General features: G+C 43.5%; 1 protein-coding gene across 3 annotated transcripts in view; it reads left to right on the top strand.

Annotated features, from left to right (window-relative positions):
- The window catches only part of LOC147023591 (protein unc-45 homolog B-like), a 40240-nt gene that overhangs the window by 16058 nt on the left and 11027 nt on the right, over nucleotides 1-13155 (top strand). For all 3 annotated transcript variants that reach the window (XM_085889113.1, XM_085889111.1, XM_085889114.1), the window contains 7 exons: nucleotides 52-219; nucleotides 6085-6256; nucleotides 6388-6558; nucleotides 9661-9832; nucleotides 9942-10242; nucleotides 10912-11006; nucleotides 12735-12876. In XM_085889113.1, coding sequence (XP_085745239.1) covers nucleotides 52-219; nucleotides 6085-6256; nucleotides 6388-6558; nucleotides 9661-9832; nucleotides 9942-10242; nucleotides 10912-11006; nucleotides 12735-12876 — 1221 coding nt within the window. The remainder of the gene's footprint in view (nucleotides 1-51; nucleotides 220-6084; nucleotides 6257-6387; nucleotides 6559-9660; nucleotides 9833-9941; nucleotides 10243-10911; nucleotides 11007-12734; nucleotides 12877-13155) is intronic.

Below are 13155 nucleotides of genomic sequence, written 5' to 3'. Positions count from 1 at the left end.
TGCTAAAATTAAGACATAAAAAAGATGTTTGGCTCCATTCCTGTCACACAGGCTGCACAGAACTTGGTGGTGCTGAGCCGTGACGAAGCAGGAGCCGAACTCATTTTCCGTGGCCATGGACTGCAGCTGCTGCAACGTCTCCTTGGTGCCTCTCAGTCCCTTCTGCGTATTGCTGCACTGCGTACTGTATCCTGCCTGTGCAGTGGACACCGTGCAAGGGTAAGAGAAAAGGAACATAATTTAATAGAGTCATAATAATAATAATCATCCTAGTCATCATCACCCGATGCAGAGTGTTGGTGCTGTCAAAGTAGTTACAAGGCTAAAATCCTGGTCGGATTGCTACTCCAACTCAGGAAGTCAGGGCAGGAATTTGTAATTTGGCCATAGTGCCGGTGGTGGCTCACATACTCTGTGCAAAGGACACCATGTGATCCTTAAAGTCCAACAAATAATGCCGGCAAGCCTGGTGCCAGCTTCACTGTTAAGGTGGCTGGTTTTAGATCTTAGGGTTCTGAGTTTGAGCCCCTGTCATGCCGTTGAAATGACACCAAGTGGGTTAACTCAGCCTGTCATCCTTCCGAAGTAGACAAAATGAGTATCAGCTTACTGGGGTAATAAGCCATTCGAGTATCCTGAGTCGGAGGGGGTGATCCATCCATAACTGTTCTCCTTAGCCAAATGAAACTTCCTCGGCAGCCCGATTCACCTCACGGTGAGAAAGGAATGGTTCAATTTTCATTATTAACTCATGCCTGCAGACAGGACGCCCAGTTTAGACCATCCGAGGGACGGTACACACATTGATGAATCACTCTGACTGTGAAACACCGGGTTGACAGTTTATAGCTGGTCCGAGATTCAAATCCAGGTGAGTGTGCATACCTCCAGGCCATTCTGCCAGCCTCAAATTAATAATAAGTGCACAAAAATAGCAAAACGATTGACCCTATCTTTCAGTCACTGTTTTAATGTTTTATAGAGCCCTGCCATCTGTATATTAGAGATGTCACTAAAACAACACTCGGTAGAGCGCATACCTCCACCACACTGAACAGTTTACGTTTTGTATCCCACTGATAGGGCAGATATGGATCCAGACCTCAACCAAAATCTAATTGGTTTGTTCTTGCCACCTAACCAACTCATCCATCTAGTTTTGTCATAACTCATCCACAACTTTTTGAGATATCATGCTAGATATCGATTTTGTCCTGTCTCTTAATGGTGAAGAATCACTTTAAAAATTCTAGTATCCCGATCCAGATCTTCACCAAAATCGCATCATTTTGTCCTAGTCACACAACCAACCAGTCCACCAAATTTCGTCCAAATTAGTCCACAACATTTTGAGATATCCAGTTCACAGACAAACAAACAGACCAGGGCTGAAAACATAACCTCTGTCTTCACTTTCAGTGACAGAGGTAGAGATGGCAGCATTTTTTTTGTCTCATCTAATTTATACCATGAGGCACAGATGCCCTCCCCAAGGTTCCCCCAATGTTCCCTGTCCAAAGCCATCACCTACACCTGTCCCGAAGTCAGATACATCATTGACATTAAGTCGGCCTTTATTGATCTTGTCTAAATTGTTTTGGCGCTTCATTTCCGACTCAGGAAGTCAGGGCAGGAATTTGGAATTTGGCCATGGTGCCGGCGATAAACTCCAAGATGCACGCATGATTCTTCCAGTCAATCCCGCCTGGTTAAACTTCCAAAATCCAGGCTGAAGGCATGCTTCAACTCTTTTATTCCTCACTTCTCCTGTCTATGGAACTGTCTTCCAGAGGCTGTTCTGCCTCATTCTTCCCTCCAGGGTTTCAAACAGGTGTCATCCCCCATCCTGCCCCATGATCTTTATTACCCCTATCAACCTTTCCTAACCGAACCCTCTTACTTAGGGCCCTGTCACACCTTGACGTTTTAGCCAGCATATGGCAACGTATCAAAATGTATGTAAAACGATGGCGTACGCTGAACTATTGATGTTTTTTTTCAGTTTTGGGCGTATTCATAATGAGTTGGACGTATGCATAACGTGTTAGTAACATACACAGAACGTTTCGATAACTTATAGATAACTTATACCAACGAATGCTTAGCATGTTGTCGGCGTTCACAACCTATGCCCAACGATAGTCTAACTCAGGGGTCGGGAACGTTTTTGACTCAGAGCCATGAAAGCAAAATATTTGGAAATCTATTTCAGTGAGAGCCATATCATATATTTTAAGACTGAATTCAACTAAATGTGAGTATAATAATAAGCCTCTGAATTTATTCTTTAAAATAATCATGTTATAATACTCACCATTAATGGGACTTCTGGTGCTGCATGGATTTGCTGATGGCTTTGTAGTCTGGTTGGTACTTGGTGAGGTTAAGCCTCATGCAAGCGTTGAGGCTTTCATCCGTTAGACGTGATCGTAGGTTGGACTTGATGTTTTTAAGATGTGAGAATGACTGCTCACATGCATACGTAGATCCAAACAAGGTCAATACAGCAATACTCACACGCTGCAGTATGAGGTATGTGACAGGAAGCGCGTTCCAAGTTTTGATAATCAGCTCGTCTTCGGGTTGAAGTTTTTTTCATTTCTGTCCACATGTGCTTGCTCGCCAACTCCGCTTTCTGTCATGTGATTCTTTCCAAATCTTCATTCAGTGACTTGAACTTATTCACCCACATGTCTGAGGCCTTCAAGTCAGCCACTTCTGCTTCAAAATCTCTGACGGAGACACCAGAAATGTAACTCAGGTCGGCTGTGTTCAGTGAACACTCGTTTGGATGGGTGATGAACTTAAAAAGACGAGTGTGCTCATGAAATTCTCCAAAGCGTGCTTTGAATAACTGTAGGAGACTGGATGTGAAGCCAGCTAACTGGTGGAGATCAAAGTTTTGAGTGGGCTCACTTGCTGTGCATGCATCTTTAAATTGTCTCAGTTTTTCAAAATGTAGTAAACGACCTGTTTCAAGATCCATGATAAAGAGCTCCAGCTTGTTTTCAAAAGCAAACACGGCTTGTTGAAGGGATAACACTGTATTTCCAATGCCTTGCATTTTCACGTTGAGCTCGTTCAGATGTTCAGTCATATCCACGAGATAGTAAAACTTGAGGAGCCACTCAGTTTCGGCTAGCTCAGGATGCTCGATCCCTTTCATTTCAAGGAAAGTTCGGATTTCCTTCAGGCAAGCTGCAAAACGGCTAAGCACCTTCCCTCTTGACAACCAACGCACATTGCTGTGCAAAAGCAGACCGTGATAGTTATTTCCAACTTCATCCAGCAGTGTTTTAAACTGGCGACCATTTAAGGCTCGGGCAACAATAAAGTTGATCACACGAATGACCAGCGACATCACTTCGCCAAGCTGCCCATCACACATCTGAGCACAAAGTGCCTCCTGGTGTAGAATGCAATGGAAACTTAGGATGGGTCTATTTTCATGTTCACGGAGAAGCGCCACAAATCCTTTGTTTTTCCCCACCATACACGGAGCACCATCAGTACACACCGAGATAAGTTTATCCATAGGTATATTTTTTTTTCTTGAGCGAACTCCATGAAAGACTTGAATAAATACTCACCTCTTGTGGACCCTTTTATTGGCAGAACAGCAAGACTTTCTTCGCGCAGTGTATCACCAGCAGCATATCTTGCAATCACACTGAACTGCGACAAATGGCTTACGTCTGTTGACTCATCCAAAGCCAGGGAAAAGAACGGCGCTGTATTTATGTCCTTCACTTGCGTTTCCTCCACTTGGTTTGCCATCATGATGGTACGATCATGAACAGCTCTTTCCTACAGAGGCATGTCTTGTATCCGTATGATTATCATGTCTTTGTTCGGAAGATCATCAAAAAGTTCATTGGCTACATCCAGCATGAACGTTTCAGCATACTCGCCATCTGTGAATGGTTTTCCGTTCCTCACTATTGCTAAAGATCCAGCAAAGCTGGCGGAATTATAGTCACCTTGCCGGATCCATACGTGGAGTTGCTGCTGGCTGGCTTGCACCCTGCTCAGTAGCTCTTGGCACGCTTTCTTTCTGCTGTCTCCCGCAGGGTATTTTGATGCAAAGGTAGCATGGCGCGTGTCGAAGTGCCGCTTTATATTCGACTGTTTCATCGATGCAATTTTGTCATTGCAAATTAGACACACCACAGAACCTGCTCTCTCCACAAAGGCGAATTCTTCGGCCCATTCGTCCTGAAATGTACGATACCCCTCATCATTTTTTCTTTTCGCCATCTTCTTCGTCGAAGGGTTAGCTTTGAGCAAATGAGAGAGAGGGAGATGTTGACCCAACTGAGGCTTGGCAAATAGTGAGTCTGGCTGGCCTGCGCACGGGCTTATATACTCGAGAGGTGCGGCACGGCCGGCCGACTCTGGGATGCTGTCGCCTCAGCGGTGGCGCGTGATTGGTCGAGATGAATTCCGCTATGCGTCTTGGCGGCGGCACGTCATTGGAGGAACCAAAATCACTAGTCTCCTCGGCCGCATGACTGGACGAAACAAAAACTGCTTCAGCCAATTTGGAGGCGTATTTTCTTCTCTCCTTCTGCCAAGTTCAGCCCTGCACGTGAATGAAGCACGACACCATTCAAACTATAGGTCAAGCTTCCGCGAGAAATATTGGGCTTTCAAAGTTTCAAGCTCCAATTTTATCTGCGAGCCAGATGCAATCATCAAAAGAGCCACACCTGGCTCGCGAGCCACACGTTCCCGACCTCTGGTCTAAGTTATGCATAGCGCGCGGCAGCGTATCGCCAACGATCACGTGGCATAGCCTATTAAAAGGCTGCCGCTCAACAATTTAAATCATAACCGCACGAGAAATCGAAGTGTCAACATCACCGTCATGCCGAAGAAAAAAAAAAAACCCCCAAAAAAACCATTGAGTCTGGAACACTGACGGGTTCCTCCTGTGAACCCCATTTTTATATACCAATTCCCCTAAACGCTGCCAATACGCCATTATACGGTCGCTGTAAGTTAGAAACACATTCAGTAAGTTCTGTGGTCGTCCGGGAGACGTCAAATACATCTACATACGTCAATATGCGTTGGAGATACGTTACACGTAGGTTCAAAGCACGTTACTCATAGGTTAGAAATAAGTTTCGGGTCCGCTAAACATTACCTCGAAGTGTTTCGACTTATGAGTAACTTACAAGTAACGTGTGTCGACAATCGCATAACGTGCCTACAACTTATGGCCAGCGTATGCGGAACGTGTGAGTCATACGCTGGCATACGTCGAAAAATTTTGAGCATGCTTAAAATTTGTCGACGAGCTCGGCGTACAACGACGTATGCCAGCGTGCTTCAGCGTGCTCTTAACGTATACAAAACTTACCCATAACGTATTCAACGAGTGCCAGCGTTTTAGATAAATTTTTCATACGTCGGCATACGCTGGCGAAAACGTCAAGGTGTGACAGGGCCTTTACTGATTTCAATGTTCCCTCCCTCTTATCTCTATTTATCTCGCCCTCTCTCTCGATCCTTTCTGGTTGTGCCCAATTGTTGCCCCACTACCCCACTGTCAATTTAACCTTGCTCCTCCATGAGCTTCGTTCTTGCAGGAAAAACAAAAAAAAAACTGCATTTGTATTTTAGAAGAAAGGAAGGAAACTGGTGTGGAAGGGAAGCGTAAGTAGAGGGTGGAAGCATTTGGAGTTCGAATAATCTATGATGCATGGCCTACTGTTTTATAATACCTTTATCCAGTGCATTTTTCACCAAACTATTTCTTCCTTTCAATAAATGGATAAAACAGGCATTAAACAAGATTAACAACCAGTTTTTCTCACTCTTTTTATTAATTTTTTTGTATACCTTGTCGAGGCTCGTATGAGAGCGAACACACAACGCACAGCAAAGGGGGCATGAGACAAGAGGGGTGGGAGTGGGAAGGACAAAACAGTGGGGAACAGAGACATTAGGAGATCTGTGGAAGGGAGAGGGATGGGGCGGGGAACATGTCGAACGCAAGATGGACATTACAATGTGCTCAACTCTCTTGTGCACTCTTGTGCTCAACATTATTTTTTTAATGTTGCATATGTTGTGCAGGCCACAGCAGTGCTGCGAGAGATTTCTGTCGACAAGGTGTCTGGACTCATGGCTTCAGAGGACGAGGAGACATCACTAGCAGCTTGCAATGTGCTGCAGAATGCTTTTGAGGCACTCACGGGGTCCAAGGACAAGTCCGATTGTATCAAGAAGGAGCAGGCTGTATTGACTGGTGTGTTAAGCTCATCACACAAGGAATGTACACATCATTAATGTTTTGGAATTCGTTTGGTTGCCAAATGATTAATTGAACAATCATGCGTTCTCTTTCACAAAACTTGAGAAACGATTGTTTGTGCACAGATGTGTCAAAAGACATCAGTCTCATCATTCACTGCCTGCTTGAAATGCTGGTGGATCGCAAGGTTTCAACCAATGGTCGTGATAACGCCCTCACACTCCTCATCCAGAACATTCCCTGCAAAACACTCAAGGAAAAGGACAACTCAAAAACGATTAAAGTGGTGAAAACTGGTGAGCAACCTCTTTTCCTCAATTAAGGGGGTTTGGTCGGGAGGGGGGGGTAGGAGTAACAGTACCAATGCATAAAGCCTTATTATATTGCGATAGATGTGAAAAATATTGCTTTCTTGCCATAACGGCATATGACGTGCCATCAAATTTATACTCCGTTTTGAAAACCCACCACTGTCCTTGAAATTTTGAATGACAACAATTAATTCAATGCAACTCGATGAGAAAATCCACCAAGCAAAATAGCTTTTCCTCCATTAATTTCTTGCCTATGATGAGTTTCATGATAAAGCAAAATATACATATATATTTTTTTCCACCCAAACAACGTGTTTGCCATGAAGATAGCTTCGGTATGTAATCGATTTTATTTTCCTGCAAAGCAAAGGATCATGTAAGAACTAAATGACTGAGGATGGATGGTTATCAGTTGAAGTGTCTAAAATCAAGTGGATGTGGGATAAACATGGGACCAATATAGCAGGGAATAGTGGAGTTCAATCGTGGGGAAAAAGGTGTCATTGGAAAGAAAAGTTGGGAAAGAGGGGAAGGATAGGAAGAGGGAGGTCAAAACAAGGTATTCTGTCAGTGAATGGCATTCAGGGTGACCACCTTGAATAGTTATCCCATTATTTCGTTTTTTTCTTCTTCTGTAATTGCAAATAGGCATTTCACTCATCTGGCATTCTGGCATTTCACTCAGATGACTGCAAGCAGTCATCTCTCTTCAGGACTGGTCTCCCATATCTACTGCCCCTGATATTAACTCAGCATAGCAATTCTTACACAGAAACCTGCTGTCTCTCTCTCTCATGCACTGATCCATCCCATCTCAGCTTCAGTTATGCTACCCTCTTCCCGTCCATGGTACACTGAATCATGCAGTGAGGATGTTGCTCTAAAACAACTTTCCTTTTCTTCCTGAAAGGCAAACTCGACTGAAGGCAAAGTCAGATCATTCCATAAAGCCCACAAGTGTGTGTCCACGAACAGGAGAGCCAGACAACAACATCTCTCCAACCTCAAAACAACATCTGTTCAACCTCAAGATTGAACTTTCAAACTTGTCTTCCTCCTCGAAAGCCTGGTGGTGCCTTGTTAAGTCTATCTCTGGTGTATTCTCCCCTTCTATCCCTTCCCTGTCTTCAAATGGCACCGCAGCAGATTCTGCTCGTGAGAAGGGTGAATGCCTCATTTCTGTGTTTGCTTCCAAATATTAAGTCCCCAACCCCTCACTCTCTGTGCCCATCCTACCCAGTCACAACTAATAGACTCTGTGTCTTTTGCACCTGAGAAGGTGGAAAGGTTCCTTCAACTCTCGACTCTGCAACTGGACCGGACAGCATCAGCTCACGTGTCCTAAAAACCTGCTGTACTGCTCTTGCACATCCTCTGTCTGCCCTTTTCCACCCTGTTATTTGCCCTAGTTCATCTTCCATTTGCTTGGAAGTCAGCCAACATCATTGCATTACAGAAACAAGGTACAAAAACCGAACCCCTTAACTACAGATATATCAGCTTACTTCCACTAATCAGCAAGGTCATGGAATCCATCATTGCAGTCGCCAGCGAATCTTTTTTTTCTGCAATGGCCTGATTTCAGACCATCAGTGCAGATTCAGACTTGGTTGTGTTACCTGGATGTGCTGCTTCTTCTCTCACAACAATGGAAGGAGGTCCTCAATGCCAGACATGTGATCAGGTCCATCTCTCTAGAGATGTCCCCAAATATTTGGCCCTGATCAGGACCATGGGTCCCCAAATATTTTTGGTCATGGGCCAGAATCAAAAATCCCAAGCACCTTGTGAACCAACACCTTTTTAAACAAGTAAAAACTACATTCTGTGGACAGCACCGCTTAAATATGTTGTGTAAAAGTTTGTCTATTTGCTCCCCATCCCCTCTAACATTTTCTCTCAGGCAGTTGGGGTCATAAATTCGTTCTATCACACATCCAACCTGTCCATCAAATTTCACTTGTGTAATTTTATGCTTGTAATGAAGAAATAAACTACTTGTACCTGTATTTCTGAATCTACAGTACTACTATTTTCTTCAATGGACCCAATTATTTCTCACCTTCTTGTGGGGTTGGCTGGGGAATTTTTTTGGCCCAAGTCTTTCACAAACCGGCTAGACTAGTCTGATGTTCAACTGAAGGTGTCAGTAATTTGCAATTTGTTCAGGGTGCTGCCAATAACTCAACCACTCTTCACAAAAGATACCATGCAATCCTTAATGCACAATCGCTCATGTTAGCAGACGGATCCCCAATTCAACATGACATCTGTCTGAGAGATGGTACGATTTGTGATGCAACACCCTACGTGAGAAGCACAAGTCTGAAAGTTCATACTCAGGTCATGAATCAAACTGAGACTAGACAGCCCAAAAGTTAAGAGCACCATCTTGTTGGGCATGTTTCAGAGTACCACTACTACTCGTTTAACAACCATTGTACTGTATTTGGGGGTTGGCAGGCTGAGTGATGGTCCCTCTCCACTTAGTCCTGTTAAAAGCATCCTCCTCCAGTAACCCAACAACTGTGTCTCTTATGATCACATTCTTTCAGGTCTTTTTCAGTCTACCTCTTGGTCTTTTCCCCTAAACGTGTGACTTTCTTAACAGATTCCTGTTATCTTTTCTTGCCACATGTCCAAACCGCCTTGATCTTCTTTCTCAACTCTTCCTGAGTGCTATTAGCTTTGAGCCTCTTTCTTATAGCCATACTATTATGCTTATCCTTTCGTGTTAGCCACACATCCATCTCATCATCCTTAGCTCTGTCCTCACTTCTTCTTTTCCTTTTCTATCCTCATTCCCCATGTCTCACTACCGTACATCAAAACTGGTCCAACACCGGTTAAATATACTTTACTTCTTCCTTCATTTGGAATATTTTTGTGTGTTAAGACATGCATTTCAAAATGAAAGGCAAGTTTGAAAAAAATGACTAAGTCATAATTATAAAAGTTGATGTCATGTTTCGAGAATAATGAGGAAATTCAAATGACGAGCTTTGATGTGAAAGTCAGATCCATTTCACTTAAATTATTGATAAGTTGACAATATTTCAATCGTACTATTTCCCCTTTTCGCAGGTTTGAAGAGAATACTACGTGCTGTGGGCAGCATCCCAGAGCTTCCTTCAAATATTCCGCTCACTGATGCGACACGCATGCGCACATCTGTGCTCCTCCATCGTCTGTACGATGACCTCCGGGATGACTCTCAGCGAGATGTGTACCATAGCACTTGCGAGGAGCTCATCACGTCAGTTTGAACACTTAATTGATACATAAAACCTTCCAGTAAAGCTTTTCTTTGGTATCCATTGTTTTGCATTGAAATTTTCTTTTTCTCTGCTGTACCCTTTGCTCAGTGAGTTTTTCAGCTCCCAGAACATGGAGGAGACCCTTCAAGCAGTGCAGACGATTTCAGGCCTACTCCAAGGTCCCTACGAGGTAGGAAATCGGTTGTTGGCTAACAAGGGTGTCATGGAGACCATGATTGCACTCGCAAACTCTCAAGAAGAGCTGCACCAGCGCATTGCTGTGGAAGCCTTACTTTTGGCCGCTAGCAAGGCGAGCCGTGCCTCTTTCATCACAAACAATGCCATATCTCTGCTGAAAACGGCCTACAAGCAGGCAAGCAGCGACAAGATCAAGATCCGTGCTCTTGTGGTGAGATTTTCTTCCTCAAAATTTGACAGATTTAAAAAGATGACAGTACTGTGGTGTCAGCACTCTTTCGATTTAAAGTGCTGTTATTTGGAGTATTCCAAAAGACGTGTACATATGCATTACATTTTTCCCAAAAATATAAAAGTGGTCATTTGCATGCACATTTTAAAAAAAGTATTCAACTTTTGTGAAATGAGAAGGAAGATCGGAAGTGGTTGAATGAGAAGAAACATAGAATCCATTCATCCATCCATTGGGACCATACTCTGTGCAGAGCATTAGTGCTGTCTCAGCAGTCTCCTTGGCTATTGGGCACAATCCTGGCCATGTTGTCACTCTGACACAGGATACCAGTAAGCTGGCAATCATTTTGCCGACCTCGGAAGGATGACAGGCAGAGTCAACTCCACCTGGTATTAATTCAACAGCCAAGTGGGATTTGAACTCAGGATCCTCGGATCCCAAGCCCACCACCCAAACCATTAAGCCAACACCAGGCCTAAATATAGAATGATAATTGATAAATCTATCAAGTGGGAGTCAACTAAAAAAAATTGTCTGCCGATTGCATCATTACTGAGGCATGACGACACCGCTGATGAGCAAGACGGTAATAATGAGATGATGACAATGTTGTTCAATCTTTGATGGATGTGCTTCTCTCATCAGGGCTTGTGCAAGTTGGGCTCGGCAGGTGGAACAGACTACAGTTTGCGTCAATTCACAGAGGGTTCCACGGAGAAACTGGCACACCAATGCAGAAAGTAGGCTAACAAAATAGGGGGAGAAATTGTAACAGCAAAAAAAAAAATAAACTTGAGAAACGTTGCACTGATTGTAAAAAAAAAAAAAAAGGATTCCTTAAAGAAAACTCAACACCATGTTAATTATATTCTGTGTGGTCTGATAGCAGATAATTTATAACCAGGTAGTCGTAACAATATCTGTCACATCTTAAGACATTTCAATGATTGAAACATGAAGATAAGGTGTTACATTTTCTTTTTAATGGTAGGGGTTATATATTTATTAGTTTTGACAACTCCTGACCCCCTCCCTGCATGCTCCATACTCAGCTTTCTCTTCCTCTTGAATTATTTTTTAATACAATATATTGGCTCATGGACTATGCTTCCTTAAGGCACTCCGGCCTCCACTGGAGGGGAGAAGAAGGCGTTATATTGATAGCAACATGTTAACTGCACTAGTGGAGGAAATCATAAAGCCAGGTATGAAGGTGCAGTCCTTGTATGCCACAGGCAGTGAGCTTGGCAAGCAAAGCAGGATGTCAGATTGTGCCAGGCCATGAAAGGCAGTCACTGATATGGATTCGAAATTGATGGTTAGAGATCAGGATGTTTGAAAAGAGGAGACAATGCCAGCACTAAGCAGTGATGGCTTCTGTTACTGTGCTTGTGATTGGAAGTAAGCCTACTGAAATGTAGTTGAGAGGATATGTTTTTTTCATCATCTTTGCGAAAGGGAGTAATATTGGCTGATATCCAGGTAAAGTGAGGTGGCCGAAAGAAAATAACAAGGTGAAATGTACACACAAGAGCAGCAGAGCAAGATTTGACAACGTGGGCACGAATGCAATCTATCCCTGTCGATGATGGACGGTCGAAGCTGGAAATAACTTTCACTACCTTCTTGGGTGAGAAACACTCCAAGGCCAATCGACATTTGGTAGAAGAGAATAATGCGGGGACAGAATGGGATGGGTTGGGGACATGAGATTTGGAGGCAAGCGCTGATTTTGAAACATTTCACATTATCTCGAGCCGAGTCTTACAGTGATGCCATTTGAGGTGCAAGATGGAATAAGTTAGTGCATGAGAGAAAGTAGGCTTTTGTGAAAGTATTCCAAAATGGAATGATTATCAGGAGCAGCAATGATAACAGCTCAATCCTTGAGTGGACAGCTTGCAATCATAACCAGTTGGCCTCTGCGAAGAGCCAGATTCTGTGGCATCGAGCAAACTCCCCGACACTAGCCATAGACATATGGGCTTTGACTGGGGTTAGATGAGCCAAAAGGGTCATAGGAGGAACAGGAGAGGTTGGATGAAAACTTGGTCATGACCAGGTCTAAATGAGAGGATGCGCCGCAACCAGAGATGCAGGTTTGGAAGTTCACACATCGAGTCAGACCCAAAAAGGTCTTGAAGCCTTAGCTGCATTGCCATGGCTGGTTGTTGCAGAGATGACATCCACCCAACTGGCATGGTGGAGGTTGAAATAATTGCTTCAACAACTTTCTCTCCCCCTAAACCTCATTATATTCTCTCCCCACTCCTGAAGCTTCATCTCTCCTCTCATCCTTTCTTTTCTCAACTTATGCATATGTAATAAATTGACATCCTTTTGATTAAAGGATGGCAGAAGAGAATAAATAAAGAGCCACTTATCCGTGACAAAACACCATGTACAATATTGAGTTCCATGTTTACCAGGAATACGATTGTCATTCCCCTAACATTTTGTGCCCATAGGTGGCTGTGCAGTATTAAAACAGATAATGCCACCAAGCGATGGGCTATTGAAGGTCTTGCCTACCTGACACTTGATGCAGACGTCAAGGATGACTTTGTGGAAGACAAAGATGCAATACATGCCATGTTGGAGTTAGCAAAGGTAGAAAGCCATCAACTTTGTCTTTGACCTTTTTATTTTTTTTATTTATGTGAAATGATTGATTAGCAGTATATATTTGCACTTAACCAACACAAGTGTCTTGAAATGTAACCAAAACCGGTCTTGCTTTATGGCTTGGTCACATTGCATAATTATGTCAACAATTGGTTCCGACATTTTGGCGTAGACGTAGGGCATCCCCCAGTTGTTAGTCTGGGTTACATTTCCCAACCGACTATACACTGTTGGACTGAGTGGTGCTTCACAGGCAGGACACCA

The sequence above is a fragment of the Eptatretus burgeri genome, chromosome 7 (genome assembly GCF_056783735.1).
Source record: "Eptatretus burgeri isolate ZD-2024b chromosome 7, Ebu_testis_v1, whole genome shotgun sequence".
In the NCBI taxonomy this organism is placed as follows: domain Eukaryota; kingdom Metazoa; phylum Chordata; class Myxini; order Myxiniformes; family Myxinidae; genus Eptatretus; species Eptatretus burgeri.
The sequence above is the reverse complement of the archived record's forward strand: the minus strand, read 5'-3'. Positions and strand labels throughout refer to the sequence as shown.